This window comes from Perca fluviatilis, chromosome 9 (genome assembly GCF_010015445.1).
Source record: "Perca fluviatilis chromosome 9, GENO_Pfluv_1.0, whole genome shotgun sequence".
In the NCBI taxonomy this organism is placed as follows: Eukaryota; Metazoa; Chordata; class Actinopteri; order Perciformes; family Percidae; genus Perca; species Perca fluviatilis.
In genome coordinates this window covers 19,305,373-19,324,633 of record NC_053120.1, presented here as the reverse complement: position 1 = coordinate 19,324,633, position 19,261 = coordinate 19,305,373, and the positions used below count along the sequence as shown (strand labels likewise).

The 19,261-nt window shown below is 40.2% G+C and overlaps 1 protein-coding gene across 6 annotated transcripts in view; it reads left to right on the top strand.

Annotated features, from left to right (window-relative positions):
* The first annotated feature begins 2,477 nt into the window (after positions 1-2,477).
* atp13a3 (ATPase 13A3) overlaps positions 2,478-19,261 on the top strand; it is a 42,520-nt gene continuing 25,736 nt past the window's right edge. For 3 of the 6 annotated variants that reach the window (XM_039810578.1, XM_039810573.1, XM_039810579.1), the window contains exons 1-4: positions 3,994-4,185; positions 13,489-13,569; positions 18,520-18,606; positions 18,704-18,877. In XM_039810578.1, the coding sequence (XP_039666512.1) occupies positions 18,556-18,606; positions 18,704-18,877 (225 nt within the window). In that variant the 5' untranslated portion in view covers positions 3,994-4,185; positions 13,489-13,569; positions 18,520-18,555. Of the gene's footprint in view, positions 2,497-3,993; positions 4,186-5,881; positions 6,043-13,488; positions 13,570-18,519; positions 18,607-18,703; positions 18,878-19,261 lie in introns of those variants that run through there. The other 3 variants (XM_039810576.1, XM_039810575.1, XM_039810577.1) reach the window with 3 other exon arrangements.

Sequence of the window (19,261 nt, the reverse complement as noted above, 5' to 3'; positions counted from 1 at the left end):
CCTGTTATCTGTCTTGTTTTACTTTTAAAGTTTAATCAAAGTGTGCAATAAACTGCATCTTTCTCCTCACCTCAACAGCAATGAAAAAATAATGAATGAACATAAGGTGCAAGCACGCTACAAAAAACAGGTACAGAACAAGATGCAAGACAGGTACAGACATGTAGTGCACCAATGACAAAAATGTAGTGCAATAATGAACTATAAATATGAGTAGGGTAAGTATAAATACAGTTGGTGTAAATAAATGTAAACGAATGTTAAGTGATAAACCGTGTGTGTGCCCTGTATGCGGTCTCGTTGCTGATGAGGCCCACCAGTGTTGTGTGTCCGAGCTTAATAATACCATTGGAGTCCTATTTGGCAGAGCAGTCGTGGATCATTGTGTGAACAGCAGTGGGCTGAGCACACATCCCTGGGGGGCGCCGGTGCTGATCCCAATGCAGACTGTCTGGGAGAGAATGTCCAGGATCCAGTTACAATGGGAGGTGTTCAGGCCCAGGGGGCCCAACTTCCATAGCAGCTTCTGGGGGATAATTGTGTTGAATGCTGAAATGAAATCAATGAACAGCATTCTCACTTGAGTATTTTTATTACCAGGTGTTACAGCTAGGTGGAGGGCCGAGGAGATGACGTTGCCTGTGCACGTGTTGGGGCGATTTGCAAACTGGAGGGGGTCAAGTGAGGTGGGGAGACAGAATTTCTTGTGGTCCAAGACCAGCTTCTCGAAGCACTTCATTGTGATTGGTGTGAGTGCTACAGGGCGGTAGTCATTGAGGCAGGACATTGATTACTTTTTCAGCACTGGGGTGCTAGTGGTGGTGACATGAAGGAGTGAAAGCCTGGCTCAGGGAGATGTTGAAGACATCCATGAGCACATCTGCCATCTAGTATGCACGCTCCCACAATGTAAAGGAAGGTTTAAAAAAAAATACCTCCCCCAATAAAACAATATTGCGACCCCTCCTGCCTTGCATGGTTATTGGGTCATATCCTGTATTTTGCTAGTCAACCCGGGTTATCAGGGCTGGACTGGGAAAAGGCCGGGCAGAGCAGATAAGCACCAGACTTGATGGCCAGGGCTCCTCTGTCCTCTCCATCATCCCTCCATCTGCCTGCTCTGAGGCTTTAGACGATAATGCTGGAGCAACAGACCAGGGCATTTTTAACTGAAGGAACTTCCTAAAACCTGATAACGAAACAATAAACAGATTAGAGCAAAGTCATGGAGCACATTTTACTCCTCCCTGTTACATTTCCTCAAATGACATGTCTGTCTGAGACAAATGACTGGGAAACAACTAATGAAGTATAACAAAGCAATTGCTGATATCAGCAGTAGAAATAAATTTAACTTAACACCTTGTTTGGCGTGTAAACATGACACCATAGGTTGGGCTGGGAAATAATTCAATAATATTGTTTACTGAATATCATCAACATATCAAGATTATGTGGTGTTATGTCATTGTTCTATGAGGTACTGTTAATGATTAATGATAAAATGAATGATTTTGAGCAGGCAATTTTAGTTTGTCGCATATGAAGAATTAGGTCTTATGTATTGCTTAACACTGGAAAGGAATGAAGTGCTTTCAATATCTCTGATTATTTTATGTGTTTTATATGCATTCCTCATGTCATAAAATCTATATTAATATTCTGATAATGTTTTCAACTATATAGTTCAGCCCTACTGATAGTGGAAATACTTTTGATATCTTTAATTCAGTCAGTGCTTCATATATATTTATTTCTGTTGTGGTATGTGATTAATCAACCCACAATGAAAAGCCATGTAGTGCTTCCTGCTGCTTAGGCCAATCTAATGTTACTGATGGAGAGGAATATATCCCTTGTGTATAGCTTAGTAGAAAGAGTAGCAACACGCACTTTGTCTCCTTTGTGGTGTAGGGAATTGATTCCACTGAAGATCTATTTTAAAAAAGCAAGTAAAAATTCCTTTTCTTTTTAAAATCGCTTAGTAAGGAGGCCTGAAATCTGAGGTGCTGAATATGATCAATTATTACTCACATAGTGGCTGTTTAACTGGAGCTCATATTGCAACATATGTCTCCTGAACTTTACTGGGGGCATTCTTTTTGTAATAGATTTATCTGTTTGGTTGTTGTACAACTGAGAACCAAACTGTTGACCATCTTGGACAAGACCAAAACACAATTTGCCTTTTTTCATCTGTATTTCCAAACAGATCAAGTAAACTGAAGAAAAACAATTATGTGTTTGTACTCTGTTAAAGTCATCTGATGTCATGAGGAGTGCTGAGCTAGCATTGCTCCATCTCTGGGCCTCATCTCTGTCCCTTCTGAGACTGGGCCAAAGGAAAACAAGCTGTGTGTCCCATATAAAAAGGTGGAATTCTGTTTGCAGAAGTGATGAAGAGCACGGATTAGCACATCTGAAGCAGCAGTGGGGAACGGGCCTTTCTGTTTTTCTTGGCCCGTGCGTCAGTGATCGCTCCACTGAAGAGGACATGTAAGTGCTGGATGATTTGAGCCTGCAGGACATTTTGTTCACCTTGTTCCTAAATAGTGGCAGTAAATGAGTGAAGAATATATCAGAAATTGAAAGCTGAAATGAATAGTTCTTACTGAATAGCTCTGAGTAAAGGATAATATACCAGTGAGAAGATGAGAACTGTAAAAATGGGACTGAACCGATTTGATTTGTTTAATTGTAGTAACAGTCTGGGAAAACAGTATAATGTAAAGTGTAAAGACCCTGATTGATGTCTCTACGCAAGACTTTGAATTTCTTACAGAAAGTCTGCATTACAAACTGGGAACATGGAATTTAAAACCCTTATTAATCAGGAGCTTTTGGTTGCATTATGGGAAATGATGATCTAGTCTAGGATCTAGAATATCGTGGCCTGTGCAGCTTCAATTTTGAACACTTCTTGTTTACTTTGTTTCTTGCAATTCACAACTTTATGGAGGTGCAATACCAAGTCACTGGAGAGTTTTTTAGATCATTTTTTTATGATTTTTATATTTTTTAACAGACAAACAATTGAACAAGAACAAAAACCCTCTCCCACCCCCACCCTCTGTGGTCTCGAGGAAAACAAAAACAGACAAATAAGCAAAAACAGAGATCACACCTTGCCTAGTCGCTTTCCTCTAATCCTTGTGATGCTGAGGTCATTAGGACTGATACTTGTGCTGCTGCGTTTTTCCATAGATCTATAGTCGATGATTTGGATTTGTTAATCCTTGCTGTAGAGAGCTCAAGCATAACTATGTCTAGAAAATACGTCACCAACCAGTTTTTCATACAAAGCGAGGGGGGGGGAGCTATCATTTTCTTGGTTGCGGTTGAGCCGGCTAGCCAAACTTTCTTCTGTCTCCCAAGCAGGTGTAATTTAGAGTCGTCATTAAGTAACAAGACAATCAGGTCAGTAGGAATTCAACATCCTATCACATCAGATATTGATGTAATTTTATTCCAGAACTCATGCACCCAGACCATGTGCAGGAAAGTTCCAGTTTGTTCAGGTTGACAGAACGTGCAATAGGAAGTGGGAATGACTTTAGAGACGTATCTCTTCTGAGGAGTCCAAAATTCAGTGCTTCCTTATGTTATTTTTTTGTCCCTGCATCGTGCTGAGCTGGTCATACTAATAATGGATCATTACTTCATTATTACCTTACCATCACGTGCCATTTCTGTGGTCATTCCAAGCTGTGACACATGAGAGTCTCTTTTATTGCTGTAATAATATTTAGGGTGAACAGACAGACATTCAACAGGTCATGGATTCTTATTCTACAATCCCACAATTAAAGATTCCCGTGCTCCACAAAAAGTGCATTATTTTTTATTTATTCTTTTTTTTTTTTTTTAAAGGTTTTTTTTTTTTTTTTTTTACATCCATGGCGGAGACTCATAGACTGTTATTTTTTTTTTACAGTCTATGCGTAGACTCCTCCTGTGATGTCACGACGTGTCACTTCCTGCCGTCAGACAGCCAGTTCGGGCCAGTTCACACTACTGCTGTAGTACTCAGTCTGTCTGAGCTGTCAACACACACCCTCCACTCTGCCTGTTGCGACATTTTTCTATTACACTTAGTCCATTTTTCTCTTCAACGACGTTTTCCTTCAGATAACAGCTCCTCTCGTCTCACTATGACTCGGAGGTGATCTTCAGAGGTGGTTCTGGGTGAGTGTGTTACTCTGGAGAATGTTTGCCTAACGTTACATCGCTGTCATCATCACCCATGTGTCAGTCGGTGCCTTGCTAGCTGGAATAAAGCTAACGGTAGCTGATGAGTTTCCGGGAACACCGGTCAGTGTTGGCTTTGAAACGCCGTTTCGCTCCAACAGATTCTGTAACCGAAAGCAGGATCAACCGTGGAAGACACATTGATGTTAATATTAAGCTAGTGACTAATCAGCGGGCTAACAATGGAGTTCGGCTAACGTTAGCCAGCTAGCCAACATCCAGCGATGCCTTCTCGTCTTCCCGATGAAGCACCCTGAGCTTGAGGCAATGCTTCGATGTCAGCAATTAGGTCATTTATTGCTGGTGGATGTCATCAGGGATGTCGGTAACATTATCTTGTGAAAGATAAAATATATGTTTATAACGTAGACCTGTGACAGTTAAGTTACACATGACACAGCTGTGATTGTAAGACTGTTCCTTTGGTCCTTTATATCTTGATAATATGCACCTTTTCCGCCTATTGCCATACCTAAATGGAAAAGCTTATAACCAAAAAGACTTTTTAACTCTTTGAAAAGAACAACTGCAAGCCCAAAATGCAAGAAATTGTTTTGAATATTGCTTTAATATGATGTAGATTTGACCAGATAATTGATTTACCAGCAATTAGGCTTTCTGAATGCAGTCATATTCAATCTAAACTCAATTGTCACACCTTAATTATACACTGATGATGTCCATACAACTTTATGCAACCTCCATCAAACAGTTAGGATTATTTAAGTCTGTAATAGCAAAGGGAATTAATGCTTTTGTGAATACTTTTGTTATGTTTGTGGGATACATTTTCACTTGGCCAGATGGTAACAAGTCTTGAAGTGGCTGCACACTGTCCGTGTCGATATCATTAATTATACCAAATTTATTAGTGCCATGTCATGGCTGGCATAGCCGGATCTCAAAATATTTCAGTAAACAGAGGATAAGAAAGGGATTGGGCTTTATATAGCCAACACCGATTTAATTTAAAGATGTCCTGATTGAGTTTAAGTTTATTTGTGTAGCTCAAATAATAATCGTACAGTGCAGCTCAGGACACATTTATTCATTGTCTATTCACTTAATACATTAACTGACAGTGTTATGCTGTAACAGTGAGGTTGAGTAGATAATTAGTTTGTGTGGCTTTATTGAGGATGTGACCTTTGAGTTGAGAGTTTTGTTGTTCCATATGAAGAAAAGCTTCACACATTAACCTGTGCAGCCTTTGACCGCACAATTTATGATTCAGAGGTGATATGCTCTATTCAGTCCCACCAGGATTTCGCAGCTTTTTTTTTGATTGTTGCGGCCCAAAATGCATGATTTTGCGGGAGCTTTTGTAAAAAAATTGCAATAAAAGTTGCAATGTGTTTTGTTTTTTGTTGCAATGAAGTTGAAGTTGAAGTTTTTTTTTGGTATACTTCTTGAAAAATAAAAAGGAAACTTTTTTCGGGGAGAATAAAATTACTCTGGGCTGAGTTTTCCTAGTAACAGTGTTTCCTCTATGTTGATTTTATTGGGGCGGCCCGCCATGGCAAAATATCTTCCGCCACGGTATCAGAAATAGGGCAGATGCACAATGTAGTTGCGGTTGCCTTTTAAATGATCCTGCCGCTCACATTGCAATTTAACAACAAGTAGAACTATTCAGAGGTTATTGGGCCCGTCCAGTTTAACTCCACATACTGTTGTGTTGATGTAGTTTTTTGTCAAAACGTTTGCTTTCTTCCGAATCGGCTAATAAACGAACAGCTCCACCAAAAACGTCACCGCTGGAGATGGCTTTGAAACGCAGGCACCAAAATCAAGGTAAGAAATAAATAACTAAGGCTAACATTACAAGAAACCTAAACAGGCTAGCTAGCTAACTGTAATCGATCTCACGATGTGACAAAGACAGCGTTGTGGAAAGTGAAACGGGAGACTAGAAAAAGGCGTTCCCGTTCAGGTAGTGTGTTGTTAGGATGGCTACAGTAAATCAAAGGCTCCTGTTATCTAAAAGATTTTCAATGTAATGGCTCAATATCTAAATGATTTCGACAATGTGGATGAGGTTGTTATAATTGGATGGCCTGCAGCTCCAAGCACAATTCGTTTGGATACAAGCTTTACATTTTGGAAGATAGACGGAATTCCGAACAGCGATGCCCGCTACACACACACACACACACACACACACACACACACACACACACACACACACACACACACACACACACACACACACACACAGCAGAGATGTGTTACAACACGCAGCACATGCACCTGACCGGGAAAGATACCGCTATGCTCGTTACTGTAAGTAGGCTACAATAACACCTAAAAGTAAATATGTATCAATACCCACTCACCTGTCTACAGGCATACACATGTAGGAAGCGATATATTTCAATCTGATCTGATCGGTCAGTCCACTCTCATCCACCGTGCTGTTTACACAAACGCAGCTCTACTCTACTCTAAATTGCAAATTTTGACAAACAAGCTAAAACAAAAGCTGTCGGTTTGTAGTCTAACTGTTTATCTTAGTTTTCCACAAATCTTGAAATTTGGACAAATTCTTGTAAACTTAACTACTGGCTAAGCTAACCATCCTCTGCTGGAGCATTTTTGGATGTATTGTAAGACCAAAACAAACCAACGTGGCTACTTAATATGCATGTGAATGAAGCCATCTTTATGTTCACGTCTTCATTCTTGATGATGATGCTGGTTGTATTCTGGCCCCCGGCAAAATGTAATTGATGACCCCTGACATAGGACTAGGTAGCCTGGTTGACACCAGACCCTTCTTAGTTGTAACTGAGAGTGGGTCTGGGAAAGGTTCATTGACAGTTCATTTCCAAAGGGGCGTCACCAACGGACGCCGCTCAAATGCCTCTGGGTGCATTGGATAGTCCAACCAATCAGACCAACGATCCGGGTGACGCTGCGCTTCGGTAGCCGTCATGTTGAATGTAAACAAAAAGCTGCTCGCCATCGCTGCGCTATCATCGTCGCGTAATGCCCGCCTCAACGGTTGTGATTGGTGTAAAGCCCGCCTCAGTGGTTGTGATTGGTGCCTCGATTTTGGGGACATTGGAAATGGGTTTGAATGGGCTCTTCGCCAGACTGACTTGCAGAGCAAATCCCCAATTTACCTGAAGTTCGTCAGGGTTTACCCATACAATTCTATACAACAATATTGCCGGGGGTAGGGGAGGGGGGAGGGGGGAGGTGCTGACAGCCTTTTTAAAATGATATAGCTACATTTATGACTCCTAACTTGAGCTGTGTATGCAGCAGTGAGAGAGATTCCCAACTGGTGAGTCAACAAGTTCACATTTCAGATTTGTGTATAAGCAGACCATCCACTGAATTTCACTTTTGTCTTTTAGACAGTCAACTAATCGTTGCAGCTCTACTATTTAATCTAATATTTAGTTTAAGTGGCTCTGTCTTCTGTTAGAATTAGGTCTACTAGTAGGAGATCAGCCAAACTGAACCAGGTAGCATAGACATAGAGAGGGGGGAAGCCTAACTAGCTTAGTTCATGTTGCACATCACACATCTGGATTCCTGGAATCGAGGAATCAAACTTGCCCTTTTCACCTTTAAACTTTCTTCCTCTCTGTGAGAGAGCTTGAGGTCTTGTCCAAACTGAAGATTTGAAAGCGGTTTCATCTCGGTTTAAGAAATGAGGCGCCAATATTCCACTGGCCTTTGAGCCAATGCCTCAAGACTTTTCACAGGTGAGCTTTAAGACAACACCCTTTGATGGAAAGCCTGCCAGTGTTGATTCAGAGTGGAGATGAGAAATATCCTGACATGTAAACGTCATGTCATCAACCCAGCGCTGTTTGGTGTGGGAGCACTGCAGCAGCACGATAGAGAAACAGATCTTTCTAGTGCCGGGCCAGCGGTTTGCCTCCAACAAGACCAGGACAAACCAGCGGCCCGCATCAGTGGAAGTGAAATGAAACACTTTAAATGAAAATAGAAACAACTGTGAAATGTAACACCGTGACGCAAAGCTGAAAATAGAGTTGTGCAATTAGATGGATCAGGCTTTGCAGATGGATTGATTTCATCGTTGATTCAAATTTCCCTGCTGATTTAAATCATATTGTAAATCAGGGCTATCCAGCCAGTAAGGTAGTTTATTTATTTTAGAATCAATTTAAGGACTTTACAGAGGGCTTTTAAGGCTTTGCTTAGCCTGGAGCCTACACATTTTAGCTTTTAATCCCTTACAAATCTGCTTGCAGTCCTAAAATGAGAATGTCTCGACTGCATTCCTAAGGACGCTGGCTGTCGGTTTTCAGATGCTTTTGGCTGACATGTATAGAGGACCATCATTCATAGTTTTTGTGGTGTGTCCCCCACAGTTCACTCTAGCTCACACTTATCAGCAGCTGTTAGAACAATTTCTGACAGAAAGCTATCTGACGGAAAACAATAATTGTGAAACATAGTCTACTTGTGCTGCATTGGGGTTTAACAACATAACAGGACGTCACACAAATGGGCCATTTAAGTGACCCTCCCACCACCGCAAAACCCTGTGGTGAATCGCCGGAGTCCCACAGTGGTTAATTTTACGGTTGCAAAACTGTATGAGATGCGGTGTAGAAAAAGCAACTGCTGAAACTCTGATACATAAAGAAATTACTCCTAGGCACACTCTGGCTTTGAAAATACCTTGGAAGACAATTAGCCTGCAGCATGATATCACAGTACTCCACCATTCGCTACGCAGTAGCAGCCCAAACATATTCTCTGTCTGACTGCTCTGTCTCTGTCTCAGGGGTTTAGGGCTGGGTATCGTTTCAAAAAATTCCACTACCAGTAACAAATTCCAGTATAAGTGATACCGATACCAATAGAGTACAGTTAAATGCACTGCGCTCGACTTAACCACACAACCGACTATATGGGTTGTTGCTGCTGCAGTAGTGGGCCAATCACACATCGCATTAAATCGAAGAATGCCTGCGGTGATTGGCTGTAGAGCTGGGCGATACGGAGAAAATCAAATATCACGATATTTTTAACCTAATACATTGATGTCGATATTGTGGCGAAAGACTATTGGTGCTTTCACAAAATATCGATATATTGCCCAGCCATAATTGGCTGTGAGCATAACCATACAAATAGTCATTTTTTTTACTAGATCTGGGTACAAAAAGAATGGAATGCAGGTATTGTTTGCTGGAGAAGTTGTCAAGTGCCAAAACCCAGCCCTACAGGGACATGTTTGATTGTGGCAGTAAGGACATGTTTGTTTCTCATATGTATGACTGTAATAAACCTCAGCTGATTTACGTCTTTCATCTTGGTTTGCCCTAATAAAGAACTGACATTTAAAACTTTATTTTGCTCATGAAATAAGGAAACTTTGAATAATTCAATAATCTATTACATCCATATAGAAATATTACATGTTTATTACACATACCAATAAGTCGCTCAATCAAGTAAAAACGTTTTTTAATTTCTTGTACAGTGGTATCAGCAGTTTCTCACAGACTGTCAGGCAATGCCACTGTTAATCCAAGAGCATGTGGTCTGACTTAAAACTCAACACACTTGATCTGTAGGATTATTGTTTTTTTCCCAGCCCTTTCCCTCAATTTTTTTTTCTTTCACAGGAGTAGAGTTCACATACCGGCTCTTTGTAGATCTCTTTTTGTCCTCCACTCCCTGATGTCATCCATGTTGCTTCCAGACTGATCTCATGAAATGGCGTATGTGTGAAACGCCAATTCGTATGCCATTATTGGCGTTATCAAGACGCATACTTGCTTTTTAGTGTGTTTATCAACGCCGTTTGGCCTCCATTGACTTACATTACCTTGCGATTGCGTGTGAATTTACGCCGTAGCGAGTAGTATGAAAGGGCGAAAATCCGTGTAGAGAGGTTGGTCGGGGTGGTGGATGGGTCAAACACAGGACTTTCACCCAGGAGAACGGGTGATCATGTCCCGTGTTTCCTAAACTCAACAGTTGCTTTCTTCTTTTACTAATTTCTTATTTCTTAAACCCAACCGGTTCTTCTTTTCTTAAACCCACGTTTCCTAAACCCAACAGTAGCTTTCTTCTCGCGATAACACGGAAAGTGGCGTGTATGTTTACGTCCGCAGTATACAGCATAGACATAGACGCGGATAGCTCAAAATGCGTACAGATAACCCGCCACTTGGCTTAAGAAAGTGGGCGTGTATGTTTACGAGAATTCATGATGTCATGTTGTTGCTTCCAACTCCCATTTCCCTCTGCATCGATCATAGTAGCCTGTAACGTAAGCAATTATTCTCACTTGGTTGTGATTTTAAAATGTGTGTGTGTATATCATCTAAAAACATACAGAGCCTGTAATTATTATGCATTTTGAGGCAGATACTCTGGATTATTTGTGAGAGGTGTGGATGTTTGCTACATCTATGGGTGAGGTGTCTAGGTGATTCATATTTTGTTAAGCTTGCCTTGAACTGAGTTTGAAGTTTGAGAGGCAAGGAACTTTACAGTTAATTGCATATCTGTCCTGTTAGATTTTTCTCCCAACTAATTATTTAACTGGAAGCATTTGTGTGCTTGTTGACTTGCTACATCTGCTCTGTATGCATGAATTTAAAATAAAATGTTATTTATACACATGTTTTCTCCTTTGGAAAGTTGATAAGAGGGAATTGTTTGATTATGTCAGTAGTGGGCTCTTAAATTGGCTGAGGAAGAGTTATCTGTTCAGACAGCAGAGGAAGGGCAGATAGACATAGATTTTTAGTAAGGTCAGTGGTCACAGTGATAAACAGCTTGATTGGCCCATGGCGGGGAACAAGGCTTGGCTATAATGCCCCATGAGTAGGAGGGGAAGTGATAAAGAAAGCACATTGAGTGCTGAGCATGATGGTAACAAAACACTTTTCCTCCAAATGCTTCCATGAATTATAGACCTCTGTCATTAGGTCATGGCTCATTGTTCACTTTTTCCCTTTCGGTTTGTGTGTTGAAGAACCGGACAGAAAGGGAAAGTTTAGTCTTAGCTATCTTGGAGTTTATTTGTGTATTTGTATACCATGTTCAGGTTCTTGTGAAATATATGTAAATTGTCTGATCTGCTACAAAAGGCTCAACCTCACTCAAAAGTGATCTCAACTTTGTACAAATGATATTTAGCAAATTATGATATAAAACCCTTGTTTATACTCATCATGCAAACACGGGACTTGAAGCATGACTAACATGAGGTAATGCATGACAATGACAAACCTACTATACTAAAAACAATGACATTTTGAATCATCAGTCGGTGACTAGGCCTAAATGTGATAATTTGTATTAGGGACCGTTGGTTGGACAAAACAAGCAATTTAAAAACAACACCTTTGGGTTTTTGAGATATTGTGATTTACATTTTTTTTTAGAATGTTTAACCTTTTTAATAGACCAAAATATGTATTTATTGAGAAAATAATCAGCAGATTGAGGATTTAAGAAAATGTTTGTTAGTAAGCCATAATCCCACACAAATTATAATGATAATGAACACATTTCTGATAGTAGGTTGAAAGCAGTTAAGGAATTGGAGTCAGACAGCTCATAGTACTGTCAAATAAATTAATAATGAATTGGGTCTATAGATAATCACTTCATAATACATATTGACCTCTGTAAAAGTTGTGCTTAATCATAGAACCAGATCTGTTTTTAGACTCTAACAACTGTCATTCATGTTTGTACCTCTGTTGTGTTTTGATACACGTGTACTTTATTTTTCTGACTGAGCTGCTGATTTCTAACAATTTCTTTCCAGGAACACTGATGATTGTCATGTTTAATCTTGTTTTTAGAAAAAAGATCAACAGCTGCCTCATGTGTTTTTTTTCCCATGCTAGCATTGCTTGTTAATACAATAGCAGACTAATCAAATGAGAGACAACAATGTGGCTTTAGGCAGGGCTGGAGGAATCTATAAATATCTCTTATGCTCTCATGCTGACTGTTAGAGGCCCTATAAGGGGCCTTTATATTCCAGTAAAACAGGGCTTTCTCCTGTCATCCTTATGTTTATCATATTATGGCATTGGGACAGGAAAGGAATACCAAGCCTCGTGAGTGGATGGGAGTCAGGAGGAATCACCTGACAGTTCTTTCATATACACTCTAGCCATTTCAACATGAGGTCATGATTATTTGCTCAAGACATTGCTTATCATGTTGCCACCTACAGTTCCCAGGTTTTACTTTTGGGAAATAATAACTGGGGATGAAGCATTAAATTAACAGGGTCTGAACGGGACAGGATTAGCGACAACAGAAGTCCACAGGGGCTAGTGGGAGCAGGAAGAAGTACTGAATTTGAAATGATGGGAAAACCTAGCACTTACCCTCCAATGTTGTCTAGTCCATGATAATTTGTCCTAAAATCTGCATCAGTGTTGACGTGCGCTCGGTGTTGGTACTCCCCTGTGGGGTATTTCATAATACTGACAACTCATTATTGGACTTATTTACGTCACTTAACAGTTTAATTTCTCATTTTTTTTAAAGAATTCAAAAAGTTGCCAGTAGAGGCAACGGAATTAAATGATTGTCAGTTGTCAAGTCCATACTTAAAAGAGGGTCCTATCCATGTACTTGCCAAGTGCATACACAATGAGTAGATTATCCTCTCTACAATTGTACACCAGTGAACACCTTGGCGTGTGCTTTTACATTACCAGTTCAATACCCATTAACCATTATTGTTTTCTCCTTGGGATGATATGTTCCTGTTTTGGGAAAGTCTCTCTCCCCAGTTTATCATAGTCAGTTTACTGGAAAGACCTAAAGTTTTGCACAATATATAGTTTTTTTTATCGTCATCGCTATATCAACCGGTGCAATAAACACATTGCGAAAGGCTGCGACATATCGGAAAGACACTCCGATTTTTTTGTGTTAGTTGAAAGAAAATATCAGTAGAAAACTGCACCTTAAAATTAACTCACTTTTTTTAGTGGTTCCTTTTTATATTCAATGTTCAATTTTCTTCAAGAAATGAATGTTGGAAATGATCTCTTTCATTAGTTTCAAATTCAACAAGCAATTTGTTGAATTTTAGCAGAATACTGAAAGCAGCAGAACGGAGTACACTTTAATATCTGTTTATTTATCACAAGTAATATTGGTATTGCAATATTCAACAAAGTTCTCGCATATTGCATATTTTCCTCATATCGTGCAGCTCTAATGTGCATTGTATTTTTTGTATTTTATTTTTTGCTGCCCCAGGGTTCCAGGTTGGTTTGGTGAGAGAGCAAGCTAACTGCGGGGAACAGGACCGCCTGGGGCATCGTGTCCCTGGCTCTCAAGGTAGGCGCGCACCACCAACCAACTAGAAACCTTTATCTTTTTTCTGCTTGCTAAGGAGTTGCAGCCTAGAAGAGTGAATGTTCCTTACTGAATAAATTACACACATTTCGGAAATGTACATGCGCAGTGTCGTGGAAGTTTCCTTTGCAGCAGGGGGCGAAATTTCAGAGTTTAGTAAATTGAAACAAATAAGACAGACTGAGACTAAACACCAAGTTTGGTTTTTGTATTTTATTAAAAAAGATATATTTGCAAATATAGGAGCAACATGATTTCACAAAAGGCCACAGCCCAGTGTGGAGTCAGTTTCTCAAATGAGTGAACAGAACATCAGGCTTTTATGCATCTTCAGAGTGACAGCACACGCGCACTTGGCTTATTATGACGCTACAATTTTTACAGGCAATCCGATACACATGAAGACAATCAGAGAAATGCAAGAGACATCTTGGAGCCATTTCGCCTCCTCCTCCCTGTACGACTTTCACCCCCCAGTTAAATCTTAACTGGCATGGGAAAACATGAGAGTTTTAGGGTGACCTTGTCCCTTTTATCTGTTCAGACAAACAGCTCACATAATGTTCCAGACTGGATACCTCAGCAATTTAAGCAGAAACTGAGATAAACTGTCTTTCAATAATGTGAGAGAATTAAAGTAGAAATAAAACATAAAAATACAGGGAATTATGCTTAAATGTAATTTTTGCCATTACAACAGCAGCTTAATGCGACCCACGGACATCCATGAACCTAACCCAAATCTTCTCCAAACTCTTGAGTCTCTGCTTTGGGTTCTTGTTTTTTTCACGGACATCGTATTGATTGGCTACTTTTCATAATTTCATAATGTCCTAACCAGATCACCATCTTCAGCCACATCATCCACAGAACTCCACCTTCAAACAGACACCAGACACCCAGGCAGAGCTGAGTGCACTGCAATTATACTGACTAGCTGTGAAATAACTTTTTACATCTAACACAGTTTGGTTATTTATGAGGGCTTACTCTGGATTATTTTGTTGTCAGTTCTTTCTTTTATTTTCACTCTGTACACTATGTTAACATTGTTTAAAAAAAAAAATAATACACATAGGTTTTGCAACAGTTCCCCATCCCTGCTCTTGCACAAGTTAACCTGAATGAAAGTATAACTTAACTTGTCTCCAGCCTGAGTTAACCTGTAACATATTGGTACTCGAGCCATAAACAGGGTTAACATGTCTGGCTTCTTAGCCACCAAGTTTGAACCCTGGCCTCTTTTCTGTTTGGAGCCTATAATTATGGGACCCTGCATGTTTTCTGAGGTCACAACCCTCTTTTAGCAGAACAGATGATTCCAACATAACAGACTATGTAACAATCTTTGGTTACAGTTGTGTTATCTGTGAGTCACCATGCCAGGATAGCAATCTTGTAAAAGAGTGTGTGCATGATGCACTGGTGTCGACATTTCCAGTCATAGCAGAGAGGTGGGAGGGATTGTTCTTGTTGCACTGCCTAGCGCCGGCCAGGGGGCTGCTATTGTAAAATACTAGGAAGGGCTTGGTCCTAAGCAAAATATCCCGCTGTATGCCAGAGAAAAAGTCCACCCGGCTGCAGCTGGCAGATAAAATCAGAGTGTGGTGGGCAGTGATGCAGGATCAGGGGGTGTTACAGGGTGTTGGGGGCAGTAGCAGGGTAGCCTTATGGGCACCATGCCCTGACACGCTGTGGCAGCGTACCTCAGCGATAACTGTGTTTGTGTCACTTAATGCATTTTTTTACATATTTTTTTTTTTTTCTGTGTGTGTGTATACTCTTTCATACAAAGAAACCATCACTGCACAGATGAAGACCATTGTTTTTCAATGGAGAATGTTACTATGCTTTCCTAAACCGTTGCATTAGGGAAAGTGCTGTGCACTGAATTGATTTTGTGTCCAGAATTATATTTTCAGCTCTACTAATTTCACTCCCAGGTTTCTTACCGATAAAAGAACAATATGTGAGCGAAAGGCTTGCACTGTAGAGCCCTGACTGGGTCACCAGTTCCCCCAGAAGCCCTAGTGAAATCCACAGTGGACCTGATTGACTTACTGATTTCCAACTCTGATTTTCAATCTCAACCTCTAGTTCACAGGGCGTCCTGTCTTTGTTGTGCTCTGAGCCGTGCCAGTAACCTAATTAACCTCTCCTTCATACTACTTGTTTTAATCCACACACATTCAGGTTTTACTCTTTCTCTCTGTAACATAAAACAGATTGCAGCCTAACTGGTATTTCCAGGGCCCTGCTCATATTTTGACGTAGATGCCCCTCTCTGTTAATGCAGAATTCACATACACACTCCCACAAAGTGACAGTGCCCTCTTTGGCAGCTGGCTGGTCCTCAGGGACAACTGAGAGGTGGGTAATAGGGTCAAGCTTGATATTGGATAACACACATATCTGATGATGTCAGTTGGTCTGTGTGTGTTGACACTCTTAAGTGATAATCTCAGGTGATCCGAGGTGGAGCAGCTGTCTTGGAAGTGCTGGGCGTTCTTGAAGTTCCCATGTGCTCCAATGAACTACTGACCTCTGTTATCTTACCTGAACTTTGTTTCCTTAGACGTTAGTATCCTCCTTTGTTATAGCTTTTTCTCCACTGACCGTTGGGGAGAACCTTTGCATCCCAGCTCACCCTGTTCCTCATTAAAGTCTGTGTACCATTGAACATTTCCCTAGTGCATGTACTTGTCTCAAAAACTAAAACAATTTCTGTCTATAGTAGAAATCTGCTGCTTGTGATTTATATTTTAAATATAGGCAAAACTGAAAAAGTTGGATATCTCATGCCTAATTCCTTGAGAGTGATTGGTTAGATGCATTGCAGTGTCATCCACCTCCAGTTTCTGATAATGGTTATACCTACTGACTAATATTCACTGACACATTTCTGATTTTGTGTTTAATACTGTATGCTGCTCAGAAATCACTCTAAATGGATTATTCCAAAAAAATCTACTCTAAAATACTTTGATTATGGAATTGTAAGGCACCTGCTTAGTCTTTATCTTTGCTGCTGTCACAACATGGCTCTTAAGGCTAAGACAAAGTGGGAGACACACTGTTTTAGAGATTAGATAAAGTAATTTATTTAACAAAAGTAACGGAATTCTATACATGACAAAACCTCTAAAGGCATGGGATGTGTACATCACCATTGCCAGTAGTATAGGGTGTGCATTGGGTAAGGTGTGTGAATGTTGTAAAATGCATATAATAAAAGTGAACTGCCACATAACCAGATGGGTGCCTGCAGGGAAAAAGAGAGACCTTGTGTAATAAAACTGGGCCTAGGTTACCAGAAGACACAGATGACTAACCTGTCATTCAAACAATGAGGTGAATTACAAGAACACTGCTGCTGAACAGGCAACAGCAGGTGTCACCACAGCTGTATTCAAAATATGTTGAATGTAACCTATCAAATAAGTCCATGATGCTTGGAAATCATTATTACAATCTTACACATTTGTAAGTCTTTGTCACAGTGTTCTCATCTGCTGCCTCTCCATTGCACCACTCACTATCCTATAGGTCTATTCTATATCATTTTTCTATTTCCACTCTTTTTCTTTATTTCTCCTTTCCTCCCGTTTTTTTTTTTTTTTGTGTTTTTGTTTGTGTTGGGTGCCTCCTCTCTTTCTTTCTTTCTCTCTCTATATATTCTCTCTCCTCTCTCCTCTCTCTCTCTTTCTTTCTCTCTTTTACTACTCTATATATATTACTCTATCTTTTCTTCCTTCATTTCCTTTCTTCTTTCTCCTTTTTCCTCTCCTTCTCTCTCCTCTCTCCTCTCCTCCTTCTTCCTCTCCTCTCTTCCTTCTCTCTTCTCTCCTTTCCTCTCTCTTTCTCTCTCTCTCTCTCTTTTCTCCTCACTCCCCTCCCTTTTTTTTTGCTCTTTTTATATGTTTCCTGTTGTGTTTCTTGTGTGTGTTTTTTTGTTGTGTGTTATGTTGTGTATCCTCTGTGTGTGTGTTTTTGTGTTGTGTCTATTTTTGTTTTGTGTGTTTTGTGTGTTATTTTTTGTGTTTCTTTCTCTCTCACTGTATGTTTTTGTTTTCTGTGTGTTGTATTGTGTGTGTGTGTGTTTTGTTGTGTGTGTTTTGTGTTGTGTGTGTGTGTGTGTTGGTGTGTGTGTGTGTGTGTGTTGGCCTGTGTGTTCGTGTGTTGTGTGTGTGTGTGTGTGTGTGTGTGTGTGTGTGTGTGTGTGTGTGTTGTGTGTGTGTGTGTGTGTGTGTGTGTGTGTGTGGTGTGTGTGTGTGTTTGTGTGTGTGTGTGTGTGTGTGTGTGTGTGTGTGTGTGTTTTGTGTGTGTGTGTGTGTGTGTGTGTGTGTATATATATGTGTGTATGTATATATATATATATATATATATATGTGTGTGTGTATATATATATATATGTGTGTGTGTGTATATATATGTGTGTGTGTGTGTATGTATGTATATATATATATATATATTTATATTATATATAGTTTCGGTGGTGTCACTTCCTTTAGTCTGTGGCCCAACAGGTAAATTAGGTCTCTAACCTAATGTTAGTGAAAGTGTTGAAATATGAAAGCATCAGACATGTATTTTAGATGAATTAGATGAGAGAATATCAGTTGTTCCTCATCCCCATTTGCTCAGCACCGTTGTATGTACGGGACACAGAAATCCAGAGTTAACTGCGTAAAATAAAGCTTTTCAGCCTGTTTTGCATCATTATATATAGCAAAATGGGATAAATGTGTTGATGACAAATACACAGTATTTTCCACACAATACACTTTTGCATCATATTGTTGGAAAGCATCTTGTGACCATGCCTTGGGGGTCTGACCCTCTGGTGTCGAACCACTGTTTTGATTTGCTGTTTCAGAGCTGAAATGTTTTTCCACACTGTTCACTCTGACATTTTGTCTGTTGTGTTTACAGTGACTAAGGGAGGGGCTTGGCATACTGTTCTGCAGCATGGCGAAGGAAGATCTGAAGGTCCTCAACAAAGGGGAAGAGGAGGAGATGGTATGCCTCTTTTTTTATTTTACATCAGTGCCAATGTGGGAATTCATGCTTTCCGAACCTATTAGAGTGCAGCCCCTTTTCTCCTTCCACTCTTTAGGAGCTGCAGGGCTACCGTTTGTGTCGTTGGCGGCTGGCCCTTGTGGGCATTGGGGTGCTGTGTACAGGGGGCTTCCTCCTCCTGCTGCTCTACTGGATGCCAGAGTGGTGCGTCAAATCCACCTGCAACCGTACCACAGCCCGTGATGCCGAAGTGGTATTGCTGCGCTCCACGGTAGGTCGAACGGAGGACTGCAGTAATTAATCAGTTACTCTACTTGGATCATTGATTAATCGTTTTAGTCATTTTTAAAGCAAATATTCTCTGGTTTTAGTTTCTTAGATGTGATGATTTGCTGCTTTTCTTTGTCATGGATGACCGTAAATTTAAATGTCTTTAGGTTTTGGGCTGTTTATCGCACAAAACAAGCTAATTGAAGACATCACTGTTGGCTTGAAGAATTTGTAAATGGCATTCATTTCACGATCTTTAAAGATTTTATAGACTTAATAATAGGCTTAGGTGTCGTTTGGGTTTTTTCAGATACCGGTACCTTAAACGGTGCCGGTGGCTGAACCAATACCAGCATAAAGAATTAAAAAAAGAGCACAAAAACTA